Below are 22,732 nucleotides of genomic sequence, written 5' to 3' on the forward strand. Positions count from 1 at the left end.
AATTTAAAAAAAAATAATTTACATACTTTAATGTAACAATTTAACGAGCATACCTAAGTAAATAAAATTCTCGACCCTTGTTTTCATACAAACAAACAAATTTAAATATATTTAATATTTAGATCAATGTTTCTACTTATTTACTTCAACTGAAATAACATTTTGAACAATCTGACTGCAATGTTTTGAACATTTAAGACAGTTATTTTTTATAACGAAATTTATTCAAAATAGTGTATGAAACAATGTTCGAGATTTGATATTTGCAAGGAAATGGACTTTTTTTATCTACGTTATAGTATTAATTGATTTGCATAATAAATAAGAATAACCTCAGAAAAAAAACACCGGAAACTTAGTCCCCGAAAATATAACCACGGAAAAAATAACCCTATAATAAAAATGATTGTGTTTCTACCTAATTATAAATGTGTAATACAATGTCAATAATTTATAAATATAAAACAAATAGTCAATATTTTAAATCGTGGTAAATTTGTTTGGAATCTCAATATATAAATAAATAAAAATCCACAATAAATATGTAATACAATTTCAATAATATAATAATTATTAATTTTAAACAAATAGTCAATATTTTCGTAAATTTTTCGTAGGTTTACAATAATTTATTATTGAATCCAAATTTAAAATTATTTGTGGGCAGGCATGTAGCCAGGGGGGATGTTACAGGTGTAGGTATAGTAACACTCCTCCTCAGCCATGGTATACTCATGGATTTACATTTTTTTTTTTTTTTATTAATAATAATAATATTTAAATTTTTCTCATAAACCATTATCTATTTTCTTATAGTGCGTTTGTACAATAAATTATAAAGTATATTTAAAGTTATTAATTTTATGTGTGTAATTTTATCAATTCATTTTGAATAACACCCCCACCCCCCTCCTTTTGAAATTTCTAGCTTAGCGCCTGTTTGCGGGGACATAACAATTGTACATATGTATGTTATAAATTATATTATACGCAATGACATAATATTAATATTATTTAGATTAATTTGCAAAATCTTAAAAAATCTCATTTTTTCCGTGGTTATTTTTTCTGGGGTTATTTTTTTTTTGCGGTACTTACCGTATTAATTAAAATAAAATAAATTCAAATTTAATCTTTGTTTTAAAAAATGTATACTTATCAACAAGTATAAAATATTATGATATACAATATATTATTTTAGAAGAAACAAACAGCAGCATTGTATAAATTAAACTTAAAATTCGTAAAAATGTAGGAATCTAGCTAAAGGTTTTATATAAAAAAAATGTATCTAGGTAAAATAAAATAGGTACCTAAATGATCAAAATCAAAGATCGTCAATTGATAATGATAAATGCAACATGATAATACATATGTAGGTAAGTCATTTTAGACGCACTACCGTTAAATATCTACTTGCGTCTTGCATTATACATTGTATCAAAATATTACCTAATTATTTTATCAGAGTCTATAGGTGTACCTATATAAGATATATAACCTCAACATTTAACAGCAGCATTTAACTAATGCTTAGTTGATTACTTAAATTTGCCGTTACCTATCTACTGCTTAGTAAGTACTAATAATGGTACTAACACTACTACTATCCATACTTGTTGAGTTTACAGCTATATTATATTACAATATATGATTATTGATTATAGCAGTATTATAATAGCGTAGCGATATTTAAGTAAACATTCATTTAAATAACTATAAAATATATACAATTGTACAAATGTTAATTAACTAAAAATATTTAACATTTACCATTTTTAAGCTTTTCAAATAGATATTTATTTATTATTATAAGTACCTACGGCTACAAATAAACTATAAATCTAAAATATTTTAAGCCGTAATAAGACTGTAACATAAATTATAAATATAATTACCTATATAAATCTTTAAACTTTAAACGTAATTAAAAATTGTGTGAAACTATAATTCTTATAAAAAATAGATATACTTAAACATACCAGACAAATTAACTATTAAGTGAAATCAAGGCTGTAGTGCCTAAACTCGAATACATAGTGTTATTGAATGATAAGTACGTCATTATACAGATAGGCGTGCAGGGCTCAGACTTACAATTGGAAAAAAAAAATAATAAAAAATTATGCTATTTTATAATATTAAAAATGTTATGTTTCTTAGAAAAATACAATAGCAATAGGTATCTATTATTATTATATTAATATATAAAAAGTAAAATATAATTATCGTGGTCAAGTATATAATAATGCGGCGAATATAGTAGGATAAAATCAAAAGATACAATAATACTTTTGGAAAACCTTATAGAGCTTTTTTGTCTTCATTTGCTTCTTGAAGATAGAGCTTAGAAGATAATTATTATATTAGGTATATGTATGAATGTATGCTATCATCAGTCTTTCAAGAATACTTTTCAAATGTATTCAGAATACGTATTTAAATATTTGATGTCATTTGTGTTTAATATAAGTATTCAAATACATGTTTTTAAAAGTATTTGAATATAAATAAAAATACTTTTTTTTAGTTTAATAAATTTTATATTGAAATATTTATTTTTATGAATAATTAATATATAATTAACATTATTTTCAAATAGATAGGTATTTTAACTTATTCATAAATGCTTGAGTTAATAAATATAATACATTAATATGCAAGGCTGGGCAAGTTAACGATTTTTTTTAACTCGTTAAGTTATTTTAAAAAGAATCAAGTTAAATTAAGTAAAAGTTACTCATATTTTTTTCGTTAACTTTTAAAAAAAAGTAACTTAATTTAGTTTAAAGTTAAAATTTTCTAATTTGCAAAAATAAAAAATTCCAACACATAATCTTGTTTATTAGATAGCTTTTCTTTACGCTCAAGAAAATTACCAGGAAAGTTTAAAATGATACATCTAAGTACCAATTAGCTATCAAAAAACCTAATTTTTTAAAATAAATCCTAAAATTTTGAATTATTCTTGCATTATTCTTCAGACGAAAATTAACTTAATTTAGATACTTTTGAATAAAATTAACTCGAAGTTAATACATTAATCTTAAAAAAAGTAACTTATTAAGTTAAAAGTTAATTTGAAAAAAATGCAACGAGTTAATTACATAACGAGTGTAAGTGTTAACTAGATACTTTATTCCAAAATTGAGTAACATAAAAGATTAAACTCATGTATTGTTTTCGCTAATGAACCAGTGATATTATTATCGACCAATATAATTTACTTAACATTAAAATAATTGGCTAAACTATTAATTATTAACATCACACCACCATGAGTCACTGTTAGAACACTAGTAAGTGCAGAACTGAGCATCTAGTACAGTGGTTTTCAAACTTCATTACACACGGCACACCGTACACTTCAAAAAATGTTCACGGCACACTAACTTATTTTTTAGATGAACAAAATTGTTTTGAATTAATTATAATTATATATACATTTAATAAGAAATGTGTGATTGATGGGCTAACAAATATTTTTAATTCTTGGACGAATAGTTGACATATACCTACATTTTCTTATATCACAATTCAATGCAATCGCTAATTTATGGAAAAACCGCGGCACCCAGTTTGAAAACCACTGATCTAGTACTTTTCCAAAAAAGTCAAAATTCTACATTGATTAATAACCCAATATAACAATGTTTGTCACATTGCCACGAGTAGTTATTCATTCCCAGTAATATGACTTATAGTATACTAGTATGTAGCTATTTTATGTTAAATTAAGTAATAACATTTTAATAGTAGTAGCGGTTATGTTTATTATAAATTATCTGTCAAATCTTAAAGGTTGCAATAAATGTGTCACGTCATTTAAATAATTATATAATATAATATAACAGGTGAACAAGCAGTGTCCTTTATTGTGATTACTACACCTACATTTACAATCATGCTTTACACAAAGATCTGCATTTAAATATCATCGCCAAAGGAAAATTCACCCTCTGTGAATGTTTTAATTCATTTCATTAGAGAACTCAACAAGGATAATATTCCCATTTTTCAACAATTTGTCAGAGACCAACTTATAAATTAGGAAAAGATCACTAATCGATCATCAATTTTTAAAAAGTTTCACCTCCAATGATTTGTTTTTTTTATTTGATTTTATATCAAATCAAACATGTACATATGCTTATTATAAAACTGTGATGGCAATGCAATAACTAAAAATTACGGTATTGGACATTCATATAAATTAATCAATGCTCCAAATAGCTTAGAAGGATAAAAACACTATTAAAGTTCAACAAATACAAATTAATTGTATATTATAAAATAAAAATCCAATTTTTATTAGCAATAAAATACTTATTTTTTTAAGTAAAAACATTGGTCTCATTGAGTATTTGTACAAAAACTTGTTAATGTATTAAAAATCATATAGTTGAAGTTTACTTTGCCTTTGGAACTGGTCTAAATACGCCAACTACGACAGCGTGATCTCTTTCGTAAGGCTCCAATGTTAGCTGTTCAGTTGGTTTCAGCTTATCAGTTTTTAATTTCTCAATTTCTTGTGCAAATACAGCAGCTGGTTCAGCTGTACTGTCAATACAATTAGCCTAAAAAATAAATGAAATAATTATTATGCTTAATTAATATGTTCCAAACAAATAATAACTTACTTTAATGGATATTACAAAGTGTCCTTCGTTCTTTAAAAAATATTGTGCATTAATTGAAACAATTCTAGCTTGATCAGGTTGAGCTACATCAGCAAAAATTGTATCTACCATCCCAATTAACATTCTGTATTTATGTGGATGTCGTGCATCTTCAATAATAGGAATGATATTAGTTCTTTTCTTAGCAACATTAATCAAATCACGGCCGGACCTGTGTGAGAATTCTACTGCATATACAAGTCCTTCCTATAAATTAAAATTCATTCAAAAATTTGTATCATATTTATTTACCAAAAAAAACTTACTGGGCCTACAACATCAGAAACATGAGATACAGTTGTTCCACTAGCAGCACCTAAATATAATACTTTTGACCCTGGTGGCATATGGATTTCATCAATACCACCCAAAATAGCAGCAGCCAATTTTGATCTGAACGGATTCCATACACGGTATTCAATTTTATCTCCTTCAGTCTAAAATTAAAAAATAAAGATTAGTATGTTTTAAATATTTCTGTTATTTTTATTATGTAATGTACCTGATCTACACTAATTCTCTTTTCACCATAAATGGTTTCTCCGGGAATCATGTTTTTAGTAACAAGTGCATCTTCTTTACCGCGTGCAATGAAGACTCCAGCATGACGATGAGGCTCAATTATAACTTTTTTACCACCTTTAAAGCCTCCAGGTCCTCCAGATGGTCTTCCACCACCACCTCGGCCACCGCCACCACGGCCACCAGCTCCTCGGCCACGGAAACCACCTCCTCTACCGCCGCCACCGCCACGACCACCGCCACCGCCAAAACCACCACGTCCACCACCTCCTGAAAATCGACCTCCGCCGCCACCGCCTCTTCCTCGTCCACCACCACGGCCACCTCGGTCAAAACCTTAAAAAAAGAGAACAAAAATTAGGTATAGATCAAAAAATTAATTTCAAAAGAAAACGTGTTTACGTCTATAAGAAACAGGTGCATGTGTTTATAAGTCATTTACATCACAAAAAGATAGAAACATGAGAATTATTTATAAAACACTTACCCATTGTATGTATAGTTAGTGAACACAAATTAAATAATATGAAATAAAACACGTGAGTAAAAATTTCCAAACAAAAACGAGGTAGTAGCTGGAGCCGGGTCACATCACAGTTCAGTATACAGAATTTCAAACATGTGAAACATGTGACTTAGGCGCATGCGCCTGAGTCCAACGCTAACTCGACGTGCAATACAGTGTAGCAATTTGTACAAAATAAAAATGTACACGCGTTCCTTCCTTGAATTTATTCACCAAAACAGGTTACCAAAGTAGGGAACCTAACCAGCATTGAACTCTATATGATAACATATAGATAACCCATAGATAATAAAAGATAGTATTATCTATAATCCAGATAAAGGTTATAATCATAATAGTCTATATATATATATATATATATTCTTTAATCGTGGTTATAATAACGATAGAATATAACAATAATAATAACACAGACTATGATTATAGAAAGATCCATTAATGTAGGCGTGCGTGTAGTTAGGAACGGTTTTTATGTTACGTTTCTTCACACTAACTCTGTCTGGCGGCGAAATGACTCGGTGCGGTCGGTGAGAAACTCAAACCGATTAAAATATAATACCTATATATATTGGTAAATCACATATTACTGTTCAGTGTTCACAAATCACAACCAACGTCAGTCGGTGGCTGCCAGTAAACATTCAAAATGGCGCAATAAACAAAAGGATAGTTCCCAGTTTGTTTCGTCCGTACTTTTTTTTTCCGCTCACGAATCTATAGAAAAATACGTCCCATCCAAATAAAATTACACTAATTTACCACCATTTGTTTTGTTGGCTGTCGTCTGCCAATTGTCGAGATTGCACAGCGGTGTTCACCGACCTAACCCGAAGTTTTCGTATTGGCAAACGCTAAGTTAAAATTAAAAATAAATATGTTAGAATTGTAGTAGTTGTACATAAATTGTAGTACGATCGATTTCAATATGATACAGCGGTTTTGTTTGTTGGGGATTTTGATTTTCTTCAACAAGCCATTGGCAACAAGTACATTCGACGATTCCATCGATGGTAAGATTGTTTACTTACCCGAATAACACTAGAGTTATGTTATTTTTACTGACCATATTAACTGTGGATTCTATGCTAAGTGTTTTTATTGTTTGGGTACCTTTATTTATTATTTTTCTTTACCTATGATTTAATCAGTCAAGTATCATACTAGCAATGTTTAGTAATTTAGATAAATAATTAAAGAACCTATTTGTATTGAATTCTGGGTTTAAAGTAATGCATTTTTTTTGATTTTAATGTCTTTTTAGCTTATTTTTGCAATATTAGATAAGCTAGGTTAAGACATTAGTTCTCTGAACAGTAGATACATTTTTATACGGTGTGATTGTTTTAAAGGTAAACTCTAATTTTTTTAAAAAATTCAATATTTTTGGTAATAATGTTTAAGAAATTAAAATTCATTACAAAATAATATTTTTACTGTTTTAAAAGAACATATTTTTAATTTCATATTCTAATGCTGAATATTTTTCTAAGTATTTCAATGTATAAATATTTTGATTTCAAGTATAACATTTTCAGAAAAATATTTTGTAATATAAAATTAAAATGTATACTGCCATTAAAAAAGTACACTTGAAAACTGATAATAAGAAATAGTAAGAATAGATTTTTTTTATAAATTTATTTTTTTATTATTTTAAATAATTTATAACATTTAGTTACCAAAACATTAGATTTCTGAGAAAACTAGTAGGTATTAGTCTTTAAAAAAATTAATTTATATTTTGGTATATTTTTAAATAAATAGACATCTTGATCAGTAGCTCATAATGGTTATTATTTTTATCTTCTTATTTCAAAGAATTTTGATAAGTATGAAGAGTACATTATGTTTGAGTTGATTTGTTTATGAACTTTGGATTTTTCTGAGTTGCATTCTCTTTTGACACTGTTTCATCAGTATTTCAGTTTTATGTTCCTTATAGTTTGCAAGCAGGCATACCTATTTTTCATACTTTTTAGGTGGTTGTGGGTATAAATCAAATATACAATTCTAAGACTATTCAATGGTTTTTTTTGTTTTTGTAAAAAGTTTAAATAATGGGCTTATTTTAATATATAATTTTATTCTAAATATAATTGTGATTTTTTGGCTGACTGTTGAAAACAATTTAGGCCCTTGGCTAGTTATTATTTTTATGTATTGTATTTTAATACATTTATACAGTGTGTTTACTTTTTATAATTTTACAAATATTCATGTGATTTTATAATATGTAGGTAGGTAAACTGTTAAAAATATAATAAATAAAATATGCATAATCAAAACTTACTACTTTATTATTTTAAGTTAGAAAAAAACTTTTCATCAAAGTTGTTTGAAAAATGAATTAAATTCAAATTTGACTCTAAAAATGAGAGAAATTTAAAAAAACTGTTTTTTTGCACATGAGCCAAACATTTTTGAAAAATAAGTGTAATATTTAGTCCTTTATGCAGTAAAAAAAAAAAACTAAATGAAATTCAGGGTCATGCGTTTGAAATATTTTGTTACCTTTAATGTAGAACACACTGTAGGTAAAAATGACATATGTAAATAAATTATTTTTAGTTATAAATTATGTTTAAATCTGATATGATTATGCTTAATGAATGTTTCTTTTTTTGCTTACAATCAAAGGTTATCTTTATGTATTGATAAGATTTATTTTGAATTATATATTTAATATTTAACAAACAAAAAAATTTAAATAATTAATATTTAGTTATAGATTTTTTGATTTTTTGTGACAGAAAATTATTAACTTATTATTTTTAACTCATTAATATAATATGTTATTTTTGTTATTCTACTCTACTATTAGAATAATATATTTTAATGCATTAAATAAAAAAATATACATTGAAATTATAGAAGTAATTTTAAATTTAAAAGCAAATTATCAAAATTATGAATCCTATAATTTATAATAAAAATTAATAAAACTGTTATTGTACAGATCAATGAACCACTATTTACTAATGTTGAATTAAATTGACTGGTGGTGTCAGGAAGCATCCAATTAATTTTACTTGTTAAGGATATACTTTGGAGTTGAGAGAATTATATATACATAAATAAATCTGTTTCAATATCCAGACCTTAAAATGTAAATAGGTACAATCTATTATGTATATAATACAATGTAATGCAGTTTAAAGTGTACCTATTGTATAGCAAAGCAAGAAATTAAATTTCAATGTTAATTCTAAAAAGTTTACTTGTATATTATATGTGTTAGGCATTTCATAATAGTATTTATGTTTATACATTTTATTTATATACTTACTGACTATATTAAACATGCGATCAAAATTAATATATTATATTAATGAATACATCAAATTGGGATTTTTTTTATAGGCTTTTATATGAGAATAAATATTTATTGTTTAAATTTTTGATAGGTATAAATATAGATATTGTGGTAATATTATTAACTAAAACAACATAGTGTATAGACAATACTAGATAATTATGCATAAAAACTAAACACTTAAATTGTAACTTTACCTGTATGTAATATTGTGGTTTTAATGAGCAAAGATAAATATATATTTATGTTTGCTTATCTGGGGTGTGAGCCTAATTTTTAATGAGGAGGTTTTAAATTTTAAGTATTTAAAAAAGAAAAATGTATTTCATTTATAGCAATTTTTAACATCCCACTATTCTATCATCTTCATTTGGTCTATTATCTCATCTGTATAAATAATCTGGTTATATATATATATATATATATATATTATATTATGAAAACTAATTTAAAATTTGATATTAATTATTTTTTAGGAAAACCCGAGGAAAAACCTATCAGCCCTTGTAAGCCAAATCAATTTTTGTGTAATTCTGGAGAATGTATACCTTTAAAATGGAAATGTAACTTTTATCCTGATTGTGCTGATGGTTCTGATGAATTTGATTTATGTGGTATAATAATTAAAATTTATTGTCTAACGTATTAAGATAAAACTTATAGATTTATATAATAATATTATTTTCATTATCATATCTTTTAGGTCTTCCAACATGCAAGTATTCTCAGTTTCAATGTGCCTTATCAAAAAAATGTATATCAAGAGAATGGCTTTGTGATGGTGAACTTGACTGTGGAACTTCTCTAAATTCTACGGAACAAGATGCATCAGATGAGGACCATTTGCAATGTATTATTTTTAATAATAAAGGTTTAGAAGTTGATGACCCCCAAAATATTAAAAAAATATGAATTTAAAACCTAATAATTTTTTAAATTGCTTAAAAAAAAAAAAGGGATATAAGTTATAAAAATACAAAAATTAAATGTAATACTTTTTTACAATCAAGTTTAATATATTTCATTTTATAAATTAAATGTTTGTATTAAATTATAAAATACAACAAAATTAATGATTAATATATTTTTATGAATATTTATTTGTTTTGTCTAAATTTACAAATATTTTTTCAAATTAGTTAATAGTTTTAATATTTAATCAAAATAATTTATTTTTGAAAATTAAAATTTGACAATAAATCATAAATCAAAAAAAAAAAAAGAAATCAAAAACATACTAAAAAAAATTATTTGGAATTTTACATTTTTGATTATACTGTTAAGTAAGAAAATATTAAGACATTTCAAAAAAAATCAAAAAGTCATCAAATTTTGTGCTTTAGTGATAAAACACCCACTTTTATCGACATTTTATTTTATTAGGGCTTTTATTTAATATTTTAGCATGAATATTATATTAATAATGGTTAGAGTGATCATTGTTAAATTTTAAATAAGAAGCCCTTGGTTATTGGAGAGATTATGATCTAGTAAAATATAGCGGAGTAAGGAAATAAGTGAGATTCTGGAATAGGAGAAGGAAAATTTAACTAATGAAAAATCATATATTATGGTGGTCCTCCCTTTATAGTTTAAGGTTAACTAATTAAATTATAAATATTGTCATGTTTTTATTTTTTATTTAGGTCAAAAACCTAGCAGTTGTCCTCCAAACATGGCAAGATGTGGTAATTCAACTCAGTGTAAATATATTGAAGTGTTTTGTGATGGTACTACTCACTGTGAAAATAACACTGACGAAGGAAGTTTTTGTGGTAAAATAATTAAAATTTACTCTTTTTTTTAAATACAGTTTTAATAATATATTAATATCTATTATATAATAAATTTTAGAAAATATGGTTCCATGTCACGGTTTAAATTGTGCATATGGATGTAAACCAACTGGAAAAGGTCCAGCTTGTTTTTGTCCTGAAGGAATGCAACCTCATAAAAATGAATGTATAGGTAATGATTTTTCTTTTCATCTTTATGAATTAGTATTTTATCCATATTTTTTTTTTTAGATATGGACGAATGTGAAGTTTTAGATTATACATGTGACCAAATATGTGCTAATAAAAAGGGATCATTTAGCTGTAGTTGTGTACCTGGTTATATTCAAACAAATTCAACATGTAAAGCTATTAATGGTAATTATTCTTTAAATATTTGACATATTATCGACATAATTAATTAATCATTGAAATTAATTTTGCAGTTCCTGAAAATGAAGATGCAACAATACTTATTAGTACTTCTAAAGATATACAAAGAATATATCTTAATGGAAGTTCTTATGCAGGCCATAGATGTAATGTTCAAGCACTTTCTCTGACATTTGATCACAGAAATCAAACAGTATGTTTTGTACATGAATACAATAAAACAAATGGACCTAAATTGAGTTGTTCTAAAATAGATAATCTTTCTGTATATTGGGATTTACCTTCACCTACATTTTTTCCATTATTAGGTTTGGATTTTAATATTTTTCTAAAAAATAATTCAGTTAAGATAACTATTTAATTTTTATTTTTCAGTGACTACTCATGTGGCACTAGATTGGGTTTCAGGAAACTGGTATTATGTTGATGATGAACGAGATATGATATATATGTGTACTTCTAATATGAAATATTGTGAAATTTTGATTGATGTTAATTTGAATAAACCTAGAAGTATAGCTTTGGATCCAACCAAAGGGTATGCATTTATTTTAATATTTAAGTTATTATTAGTATATAAATAGTAAGGCATATTGATGATGCAAAGTGAACTCCATAATGTATAATAATAACTGTTAATTAACAAAACATAATACAAAATAAATAAATTGAAACGGAATTGATTGAACTTTAGTTATAACATAGGCCATTACTTATTACGCTATATGTTATAGTGTTGATGTACTAATTAAGTAAATTGGTGGGTGAATTTATTGGACTGGTTGCCCAATATTAATAAAAAAAAAAGTGAATATGATTGTGAAAATTTATGATTTGTGAATATATTAATACATTATTAATAAATTAATTAATTGGAAGAGAATGGATAGCTTAATAAATAGAAGCAAATAGAACTAATCATATTGTTATGTTTATAAATGTTTTGTTTCAATAATATTTTTTGGTAAAAGTCATATTTATCATTATTTTAGTTGAACTGATAAAAAGTTGTCACATTTTAATTTAATTGGTATATGAATATTAATATTCTTAATATATTTATTGTATTTTGTGTTAATAGATTTATGTTTTTTACAAAATGGGGACAATTTCCTGCAATGGTGGAAAGAGCTCAACTTTCTGGTCAAGATAGATTATCTTTGGTAGATCACAAAATTGTTTATCCATATGGACTAACAGTAGATATTCCATCAGAACATATTTATTGGGTAGACACTTACTTAGATTTTGTCGAGAGAATCAATTATGATGGATCTAATCGGCATACAATAAAAAAAGGATTTCCTGTAAGTATTAAAATATAAATGTAAAATACTAAGTAAAGTATATGTATGTATATTGACTGTTTATTTAGGTTATAAATTTATATGACATATCTGTGTTTGAAAATTATATGTATGTAACATCTTGGAGATCACAAAGTGTTATAAAACTTAATAAATTTAACAGCAGTTACTATGAATCATTGATCACAAACCTAAGTCGGCCATTCACTATTCATGTATATCATAGACAAGAACAACCTGAAAGTATGTAATATATTTTTGAAATTAATGAGACGGATTCTTAGTGTAATAACTTTGATCTTTAATCTTGACAATATTTGAATGCTAATAACCTTTAGTAAATTAAGTTGTTGGTTTATAAATATTAGTAATAATGACATTTTTTTCTTTTCATAAATAAATTTAAAATAATGGGATTATTTTGTTATGTTTTGTTTAGTTAAACACCCTTGTATGATCAATAATGGAGGTTGTGACCATATTTGTGTTACTGCTTATAGAAATAAAGAAGGTATTGCTCAATGTTTATGTCAACCTGGATACAGGCTTACTTCTGGAAAATGTATTTGTTAGTATATTATTTTGATGTTTAAAATTATAATTTTTTTTTTATACATATATTTGGTATGGTTTAGTGAGAAAAGGTAGCATTGTTATCAAACATCACAACTTGTTGAAGGTTTTGTACTGGTTATTTAAAATCTAATTTATACAAACCAACCTAATGATTGAAGAGAGAAAAATATTTTTTTAAGTATGCATTAAATTTTTTTAGCATCCAAACCACCTGCATTTTTGATATTTGGGAAAAGTAATCCACCAATGATTAAAGGCATATCCATGAATTCAAAAAATCATAAACAACAAATTATTTTACCATTGGATAAAGGCAGAATGCCTATAACTATTGATTATGATGTAAAAACACAATCGATATATTATTCAGGTGGAAAAAAAAATGCTATTGAACGAATGAGATTAAATGGAACAAAGAAAGAATTAGTAAAAATGTTACCAGAAATGAATTGTGAAGGTTTGGCTATTGATTGGACTGGTCGTAATTTATTCTGGACAGATGAAGGTTTGGGTACAGTTAATGTGTTTAAAATAGATGATCCCACTAAACAAAAAGTATTGATAACTAACAAAGTTTATCATCCTAAATCAATTGTACTTGATCCTAAAAATGGGTATGTGAAATAATTTGTCTAATTTATTTATTTAAAATGTTTCATTTATGATTATTTTTTAAAGTTTCATGTACTGGGGAAATTGGCAGCGTGGCTCTATCAGTTCCGGTAGTAGTATTGAAAAGGCTTGGATGGACGGAAATAACCAAACAAGCTTTGTTAATGTGGATGTTCATTGGCCAATGAGCTTAACCTTAGATTTTTTTACTAGAAAATTGTACTGGTCAGATGTTTACAAAGATAGGATAGAATGTATTGATTTGGATGGTACTAACAGAGAAATTATTAAGCGATCAACTCCTTTTCCATATGGAATTGCTATATATAATAATTTATTATTTTGGACTGAAACTGCTGCTACGGAAGTATTGGTGAAAAGCTATAATTTAGTAAATAAATCTCAAGACACATTAGGAATTGAGAATCCTCCACTTTATACATTAAAAGTGTATAATAGTGAAGCTCAAGGTAAGAAAATTTATTTTATTTGTTACTTACTATTTAAAATATAACATAATATACATAATTCACACTTAAAATATATTCATTTAAAATAATTATGTTAATTTGACAAACAATTTGTTCATATTTTTAATGATTATAATTATTTTATTTTGTATGCTTTTTAGTCAAAACATCTCCATATTGGTGTGAAAATTTAGATTTATGTCCTGGATTATGTATGTCTACTCCTAATGGACCAGTTTGTATATGTAACGATGGTTATGTGTTGAAGACAACTGATGATAAAAAAAAAGAATGTGTTAAGTCTAGTAATTATTCTATTCCAAATGTCTGTACTGCTGATGAATTTCAATGTATTAAAAATAAACAATGCATATCAAAGAAATATATATGTGACGGAGACAATGATTGTGGAGACGGTTCTGATGAAGACACTTCAAAATATGGCCCTTGTGGTATATAATTTTGTTTAAAATCAGGGCTTGAAATAAATTATAAAAATTGTTAAAAATCTTTCAAAATTCAAGGATAACCAACACAAGTCTATAATCTTGTTCATTAGTTAATAATAAAATAAATAATGTTTTATTTTCTTAAATCCGTTTCATAATGTTATTATGACATACATGGTCATGTATAGCTTGTTAGTAAAAATCAAAATTTAAAAGTGTTGATTAAAATGTAAATATAATTTAGAGTAGGTATAATTTGAAGCCTAATGGAAAAAATATAATAATTTTAAAATCAATTTATTATTTTGAAATGTAAATCAGAATAATTTAATGTCAATAAGTAATTGAAATATTAAAATATTGTCTTGATTTCAAGCCCAGTTAATTAACTTTTATTTTTTTAATATTATTTTAATTTATTTTAATATAGAAAAATATACTTGTCCTCAAGAAAATTTTAAATGTAGTGATAGTAATAAATGCATATCAAAATTCTGGGTGTGCGATGGTGATAATGATTGTGATGATAAATCTGATGAGAATCCAGGGTTATGTGATTCATGTTTAGCATCACAATTTTCATGTTCTGTTACAAAACGCTGTATTCCTCATTCCTGGGTTTGTGATGGCACATTTGATTGCGGAGAGGGAGATACATCAGATGAACATCAATATTGTGGTATGTCATTTATAATTAGTTCTATATTAAAACACATGTTTTTTTGAAAATTTTAAGAAATAGTTATATAATACACAAATTTGTTTTCATATTTTGGATTTAAAAAATATTCATTTTAATTTTCTAAATGTTTAGTATTATTGTTTATAGATGCATATTTTTGTTCTGATATTGATAAGTAAGTTATACTTTATTTTTATTTTGCAATAACAAAAGAATAATTATTGTTTATAAAAGTTATGTATGCATTTCTTAGTTATTTCTTCTTAGATAAATTTGACCTTTTGTATATAATTAATATTTTTAAATCAATTACACTTTTTTTTTACTAAAAGAAAATATTTATTTTTACCTATTGTCAGGTGCTTAAATAGGTATACAATACGCATATTCTTATTTAATTAATGATTTTATTATATAATTAGTTAGGTATTATAATTAAAGTTTAGATATTTTAGCAATATATCTGGTGTGTATTATGTTTTTGTTCAACAATTTTAAATATTTATGTTTTTAAAAACTTGGTAGGTTATTTATATAAGATCATTCTATATTATTTATTAAATATTTAGAGTCATGTTTATCCAAAATCTAGACTAATTCATAATATTTATATTTTAATGTTTTAAGGTTAAATGATTTATTAGTTTGATTTTTATATTGTGATATTTCTACTAGTTAGCACAGTTGGATTTTAAAATTCAAGTGCATTTGTCATCTATTTGTTACTATTTGACATCTACTTATACTTTATTAATAATTAATAATTTAAACAAACATACCATATATATTTAATAGTAGATAAACTAACTGCATAATATTATAATAAACAATATTTTTTTAGAAACACATTCATGTCAAGAATTTGAGTTTTCTTGTGCAAATGGACGTTGTGTATCTTATGAATATATTTGCAATGCAGAAGATAATTGTGGTGATGGTTCAGACGAAGAAAAATGTTCTGATTGTTCCGGCGAAGTACGATAGTATTGTATTTTTAATTTAATTCTTAATCTTATTCTCTTATTACATATTCTACTATTTATAATATTTTCTATTAGTTTCTATGTGCAAAAAACAATACATGCATACCTTTAAAAAAAAAATGTGATGGAATAATTGATTGTGATGGTGCAACAGATGAATTAAATTGTAGTAGTGGATTGAACTATACTAACTATACCTGCTCAAATGATGAGTTTTTATGCGAAAATACTACTGGTTTTTGTATTGATAAACATTATGTCTGTGATGGAATATCCGATTGTCCTAATGGTAGCGATGAAAACAATTGTAGTAAGTTTAAAACGTTTAGTTGAAATATATTATTTTTAAGTGAAAAATGTTCTTATTAATTTGAGTACAGTTTAAACTACTTATTATTAACCAAAATAAAAATACAAAAAAATGGTGATAATAATTTGATAAAATGACTAGTTAATGTTATTATAAAAAATATTTCGTAAGAAAACAAAATACTTTAAAAGTTCTATAAATATAAAAATTAGTTGTAATATTAGTTATAATTGTAGTAGATCATTATATTTATTATCTAAGTAGTTTTTTTCACAATAAAGTTAGGTTTTGTTATTATATTAGGTTACATGCATGTATACTTTGTATTTAAAGAATTAGTTTTCAAGTTTATTACTAGTATCAACTTCTACTTGTATTATTCAAAAAAAGTTGTACTGATTACCATTAATATTTATTTATTATTTAATAGCAATTACTAAATTAATATGTTTAAACTTTTTTCAGCTTCAGTAAAAAATTGTACTCTTGAAAATTGTTTTAATCATCCAATAGAGAAGTCATCTTCAATTTTTTGTTCATATCCAAATAAAACTTGTGATAATAATAGAACGTGCATTTCCGTAGATATGTTATGTGATGGTAATAATGATTGTTTAGATGGTTCAGATGAAGGTGGACTATGTGGTAAGCTGTTAAATATTATTTATTATTTGAACAAAATGCATATTTGTATTAGGTTAGGTTCCTAATATTATTATTATTATTATTATTTTGTTTAGTAATACAGTAGAATTCGCTTAAAAGAATGCGAGTGTAGTATTTGTTATCTCTCTCTAACCCACGCTCAACATAGCAAATTTTACGTTCACAAAAATGGCTATAACCATATTAACTTCTCAAATTAGAGTAAAATTACCTATATAATTTAAAGTTTAGAACATTGTGCGTGGGTTAGAGAGAGAGAGATAACAAATACTACGCTGGCATCCTCTTAAGACACTTTTCAACTTTTGTTTGCTTAAGATTGTGAAAATGTGTTTTAGCAAGGAACTTTTCTATTTTGTTAACATAACCTAACATTGCTTATTAATTCCTATTTTTATTATCTTACAATTATTAAAATTTATCATTATCTGCTGAACAAAAGAGGGTCTTATCCAATTAGAAAAAGAAAAATTAAGCATCTTATCAAATGTTTTTTACATAAGGATTGTCTAGGGAATTATGGAAAATAGTGTCTTATACACAAAATTATCCCAAACAGGAAAGCGTTTCAAGCGAGTTTTACTGTGGTTATAATTATTATTATATTTAAGCAATTCTCATGCAAATAGTGTATCTATTAATCATTTTATTTTCAAGTAATACATTTGGATTTATGACAGGAAGATCTACTATTAAATCAATGTTCTGTATAATTAAAATTGCAATTTTTTGAGAAGAAGACATTTATGTTTAATATTTGTAGATTGCAGAAGGCTTATGATTGAGTTCCAAGGGAGGTGTTGTGGTGGACTTAAAGAAGGAAAATAGTAATGTGGATGTATGTGAAATTAATAGAAGATATGTTAAAAGAGCAATGATAAAAATTATATCTGGTAAAATTAATTAATAAAGTGCAAGAGTAAGCGTACACTATGGTTCAGCGTTAAGTCAGTATCTGTTTTCCTTAATAATGGACAAAATCACTAAATATATATAGGGTAAGGAGTCATGGTGTATGATGTTTTTAGTTGATGTATTAATGAGAGAAAACATATAATATTATGTGATTTAGATATAAAAAGAATGATAAATGGCAGCATTGGAAAATGTAAAGGACTAAGGATGAGTAGAAAATAATACAGAAACTATTGTATATAATTTTGGTGAAGTAATTAAGAAATTAATGTGTAATGTATGTGATGAAAATGAAGGATGTAGCATGCTAGGTGAATATAGGTTCAAGTACTTAAGATTGGTAGCACAAAATAATGATGGTTTGAAGATTATATCAGGTATAGGAAAGATGATCTGGAGAGAGGTATTTTGTGTGATAAGATTATTTAATTGAGATGAAAAGGTTGATTTTAATGAGTAGTTGTGATGTTTGTCGTATGTGTGTCATGTTATATGGATCAGAATGTTGGGTTGTCAACAATAAAACAGAACAGTGGGTGAGCATAGTAGAGATGAAATGGTAAGGTGGATGTGTGAAATAACTTAGGAGGAGAAAATAAGATATGAATTCATTAGGAGGAGTAATATCAGAGTAGCACAAATCGTAGACAAAATAACAGAAAATAATCTGAAACGGTTGTCTCATGTTATGGCTATAGAAATGAATGTAGACAGAAAGAGAAAAAAAAGAAAGACCGAAGAAGATATGAATAAACAAAATGGAATGATACAAAAATAGCTGATGTAATTTTAAGAAAAGATGGATGTGTAAGGTAATAAGGACCAAACCCATATATTTGGGAACAAAGGAGAAAGAAAAAGAAGATTTACTATATTTTTAACATTTTTATACATTTTATTAATATGTCTTATTATAATGTATTAAAATTTTAAATAAATAATAAATAATTTTCTAGCTACAAATGTATGTGAATTATCATCTGATTGTTCACATATTTGCCAAAATAGTCCAGATGGATACATATGCTTATGTCCTAACAACATGATTCTTCAAAACGATAATATAACATGTTCGTTTGTAAGTCCTTGTAGTACTTGGGGTCGTTGCTCTCAAAAATGTATTAAAAATGGGCACTATGGACATAAATGTACTTGCAACAAAGGATATTTACTAGCTCCAGATCATTTTACTTGTAAAAGTATAGGTATATTTGGTATCAATAATTGTTTTATAATTATTTAAATTAATTAAGTAATTTCATTTTTATAGATACTAATGTACCGCAAATAATCTTTAGTAACAAACATGAGCTACGGGGAATTGACCTAATTACAAGAAATGTCAAATCATTAATTTCTAGTTTGAAAAATACTGTTACATTAGATTTTTACCATGCTAATGATGGAACTGATATGTTATATTGGACTGATGTAGCAGATGATAAAATATTTAAAGGAAAATTAATTGGTGGATGTATGTTTAGAATAACATATTTGATTGTTTGCTAAACATTATGAATAGTCAATAAAAATATATTTTCTTTTTAGCATTAACTGACATAGAAGTTGTAGTTCAAAATGGTCTAACTACAGCTGAAGGACTTGCTGTTGATTGGGTAGCTGGAAATATTTATTGGGTTGAGAGTAATTTAGATCAAATTGAAGTTGCAAAATTAAATGGAAGTTATCGAAGGAGTTTAATTGCTGGAGACATGGAAAGTCCTAGGGCTATTGCATTAGATCCAAGATATGGCTATTTATTTTGGACTGACTGGGATTCGTTAGCACCCAGAATTGAGCGATGTAGTATGGCTGGTGAATTTCGCCAAACTATTGTACTTGTGAGCATGTTTTCTGATGGAGAATGGCCAAATGGATTAACTTTAGATTATGAATTAAATCGTATCTATTGGATTGATGCCAAGTAAATTTATTTATTTATTTATTAATATCTATAGTGAATAATTAAAACATTTTTTTATTTTAGATCAGATACAATACATACAGTAGATTATAATGGAAATAATCATCATCTAGTATTAAAGGGACATGAGCTTCTTTCACATTCATTTGCCATTACTCTTTTTGAAAATGATGTGTATTGGACTGATTGGAGAAGTAATTCAGTGAATAAAGCTAATAAATGGACTGGTTTGAATGTTACGGTTGTGCAACATACCGTAACACAACCATTTGATATAAAAATATTGCACCCTAGCCGACAACCAAAAGGTAAAAATAATAAATATTTTGTTAATCAACTTAAAATTTAAAAAAAATCTGTCCAACCTATTCAATTTACTTAAATTTGTAAATAATAAAGTAGTGAATGTAGTGAAATTATGTTGTATTGATAAATATAATTGTATGGTTTTAAATTATAAATATGTTTAAAATATATTTGTATTTGAAATTTTGAAATTTTTTGTTTAGCAGTATCCTTGTATTGCTTTATTTTTTTTCATAATACAACTATTTATCAGTTCATATGTAAGCAGTAGCATTTATTAAATACATATTATATAAATCTAATCATTGGTAATGGTCTATGTGAAATAAAACCGAAAATATTCTGATAAATAAAAATCTACTCTCATTAAACTAATAAATATTATTTTTACTTTTTATTGAAATAATAACTAATAATTGTAATTTATTTTTATTTTTATTGTTTAGTTGAATTTAACCCTTGTGGAATAAATAATGGAAATTGCTCTCATTTGTGTTTATTGAATACAAATTCGAAATACAAATGTGACTGTCCACATGTTATGCGATTATCTAAGGACAATCATACATGCATTGGTAAAAGTTAAAAAATATTTTATTATATTTATGTACATTAATATATTGTTTTTATATTTTAGAAAATGAAGTTGTTTTATTATTTGCACAAATTAATGAGATTCGTGGTGTTAATTTAGAACAACCATATTATAATGCAATTCCAACGTTATTGTCATATGATTCGCAAGCTTTACTCCATGTACAAATAGATTATTTGGCTGCAGATAAGAAAATTTATTGGTCTGATTATTCAAGTAATGAAATTAAAAGGTCAAGTTTATCTGGTGGCAACATTGAAGTAATTTTAGATACAGGTATTTTAATATTTATACTAGATTTTAGAGAACATAAATAGGTTAAAAATCTAACTAGTGTTATTTAGAATACTCTGTTATTTAAACTAAAACTTAAATATTATTATTACAAAACATTTTTTTGTTTTAGGAATTCATCAACCACACGGATTTGCTATTGATTGGATGTCAAAAAATATATTCATCGCAGTTAGTTCAGATCAAAATCTTCTTGCAGAGGAAAAAATCACTGGTGTCAGAACTATAATAGCCTGTAATCTCGAAGGAGAGTATTTTACTACCATATATTCTAGTGATTGGACTGATGAAGATACAAACAAAACTCTACAAATTGGTGCGTTAGCTGTATATCCACAACAAGGCAAATTGTTTTGGACTCAAGGAATGTCAAGTGGCCATCATAATATTATAATGTCCAATATGAATGCATCTTATTATACAATCATTTATACAGAAAAAATTATACCCTTTGTATCAGGGTTTACTAGTAAGTATTTATAAACTTATTGAATACTTATAAATTATTTAATTATTGCAAATTATATTAGTTATTATTTATTATATTAATTGATTTTATATTTTAATAAAAGGGAACTACATCCATATGTGTTGTCTTTGTCTTATAAATGTAAATTGCAGACATTTTTGTTCAGTAGAACTAACTTTGATTTAGTCTGGGTTAGTTATCAAATTTAAAAGAAAGAATATTATCTGCATTTGTTAGTTGGTTTATTTGTAAAATATTTGAATTTTTAAGGAAGATGGGCGTTTAATGAACACATAAATTGCTTAAAAATTGAAATACCATAAATGCTGTGTACTGTCATATCACAAATATATTTTCATACCTTAAAGTTTGACAATAGACCAATTCACTACAAAACACAGATATTTTTTTGTAGGACATTATTTTTATATAGTGTATGCTTGTATGCTTGTAAGATAAAAGACATACACTGATATGGTGTATTCAAATAATTTATTACCAAACAAAAAGAATATTGACAATTATTATTAATTATTAATTTAATAATATTCTATCTAAAAGAAATAACATTTATAAGATCTCCATTAACTTTTTATACTTGGTCGAAGATAAATATATTACTAAATCAAAAATAAAAAGCATTAAATATTTAAATATATGACTGTATATGAGTAGGTAACATAAAACCAATAAAAGTAATTCGGTACAAATTAATAAAAATAATTAATAAATAATGAATAATTTTTCTAAGAGATATAATATTATGTTATATTATTAAATTGTAAATACAATTTAGTAAAATAACTGCTAAAAATTAATTATAATGCAATAATATTATTTTAAATCAATTAATTCATAGTATGTATTTTGCTTACAGTTTTAAAATAAAAGTTGTTTTTATAATTGAATCTATAAATTATTTAAATATTAGTATTATTTATTTAATTGAATATTGTATTGTTTTGT

At 25.5% G+C, this 22,732-nt stretch overlaps 2 protein-coding genes across 2 annotated transcripts in view; one reads left to right on the forward strand and one right to left on the reverse strand.

Moving 5' to 3' along the window:
• Nucleotides 1-4,279: 4,279 nt before the first annotated feature.
• On the reverse strand, nt 4,280-5,845 carry LOC132917353 (rRNA 2'-O-methyltransferase fibrillarin). The gene is made up of 5 exons (XM_060978059.1): nt 5,689-5,845; nt 5,182-5,537; nt 4,946-5,116; nt 4,641-4,886; nt 4,280-4,577 (listed from the first exon to the last, which is right to left on the reverse strand). The coding sequence occupies exons 1-5, from the start codon at nt 5,690-5,692 to the stop codon at nt 4,410-4,412; spliced, it is 945 nt and encodes a 314-aa protein (XP_060834042.1). The 5' UTR covers nt 5,693-5,845; the 3' UTR covers nt 4,280-4,409.
• Nucleotides 5,846-6,188: 343 nt separating this feature from the next.
• The window catches only part of LOC132917376 (low-density lipoprotein receptor-related protein 1), a 38,810-nt gene continuing 22,266 nt past the window's right edge, over nt 6,189-22,732 (forward strand). The window contains exons 1-25 of the mRNA XM_060978094.1: nt 6,189-6,737; nt 9,517-9,654; nt 9,744-9,890; nt 10,687-10,815; nt 10,895-11,008; nt 11,068-11,193; nt 11,262-11,516; nt 11,584-11,746; nt 12,290-12,515; nt 12,584-12,758; nt 12,955-13,083; nt 13,291-13,705; nt 13,770-14,173; nt 14,335-14,625; nt 15,053-15,301; nt 16,146-16,279; nt 16,363-16,597; nt 17,063-17,242; nt 19,135-19,383; nt 19,449-19,652; nt 19,727-20,102; nt 20,166-20,410; nt 20,855-20,983; nt 21,046-21,279; nt 21,410-21,766. Of these exons, the coding sequence (XP_060834077.1) occupies nt 6,653-6,737; nt 9,517-9,654; nt 9,744-9,890; nt 10,687-10,815; nt 10,895-11,008; nt 11,068-11,193; nt 11,262-11,516; nt 11,584-11,746; nt 12,290-12,515; nt 12,584-12,758; nt 12,955-13,083; nt 13,291-13,705; nt 13,770-14,173; nt 14,335-14,625; nt 15,053-15,301; nt 16,146-16,279; nt 16,363-16,597; nt 17,063-17,242; nt 19,135-19,383; nt 19,449-19,652; nt 19,727-20,102; nt 20,166-20,410; nt 20,855-20,983; nt 21,046-21,279; nt 21,410-21,766 (5,389 nt within the window). The 5' untranslated portion in view covers nt 6,189-6,652. The remainder of the gene's footprint in view (nt 6,738-9,516; nt 9,655-9,743; nt 9,891-10,686; nt 10,816-10,894; nt 11,009-11,067; nt 11,194-11,261; nt 11,517-11,583; nt 11,747-12,289; nt 12,516-12,583; nt 12,759-12,954; nt 13,084-13,290; nt 13,706-13,769; nt 14,174-14,334; nt 14,626-15,052; nt 15,302-16,145; nt 16,280-16,362; nt 16,598-17,062; nt 17,243-19,134; nt 19,384-19,448; nt 19,653-19,726; nt 20,103-20,165; nt 20,411-20,854; nt 20,984-21,045; nt 21,280-21,409; nt 21,767-22,732) is intronic.

The sequence above is a fragment of the Rhopalosiphum padi genome, chromosome 1 (genome assembly GCF_020882245.1).
Source record: "Rhopalosiphum padi isolate XX-2018 chromosome 1, ASM2088224v1, whole genome shotgun sequence".
Classification (NCBI taxonomy): Eukaryota; Metazoa; Arthropoda; class Insecta; order Hemiptera; family Aphididae; genus Rhopalosiphum; species Rhopalosiphum padi.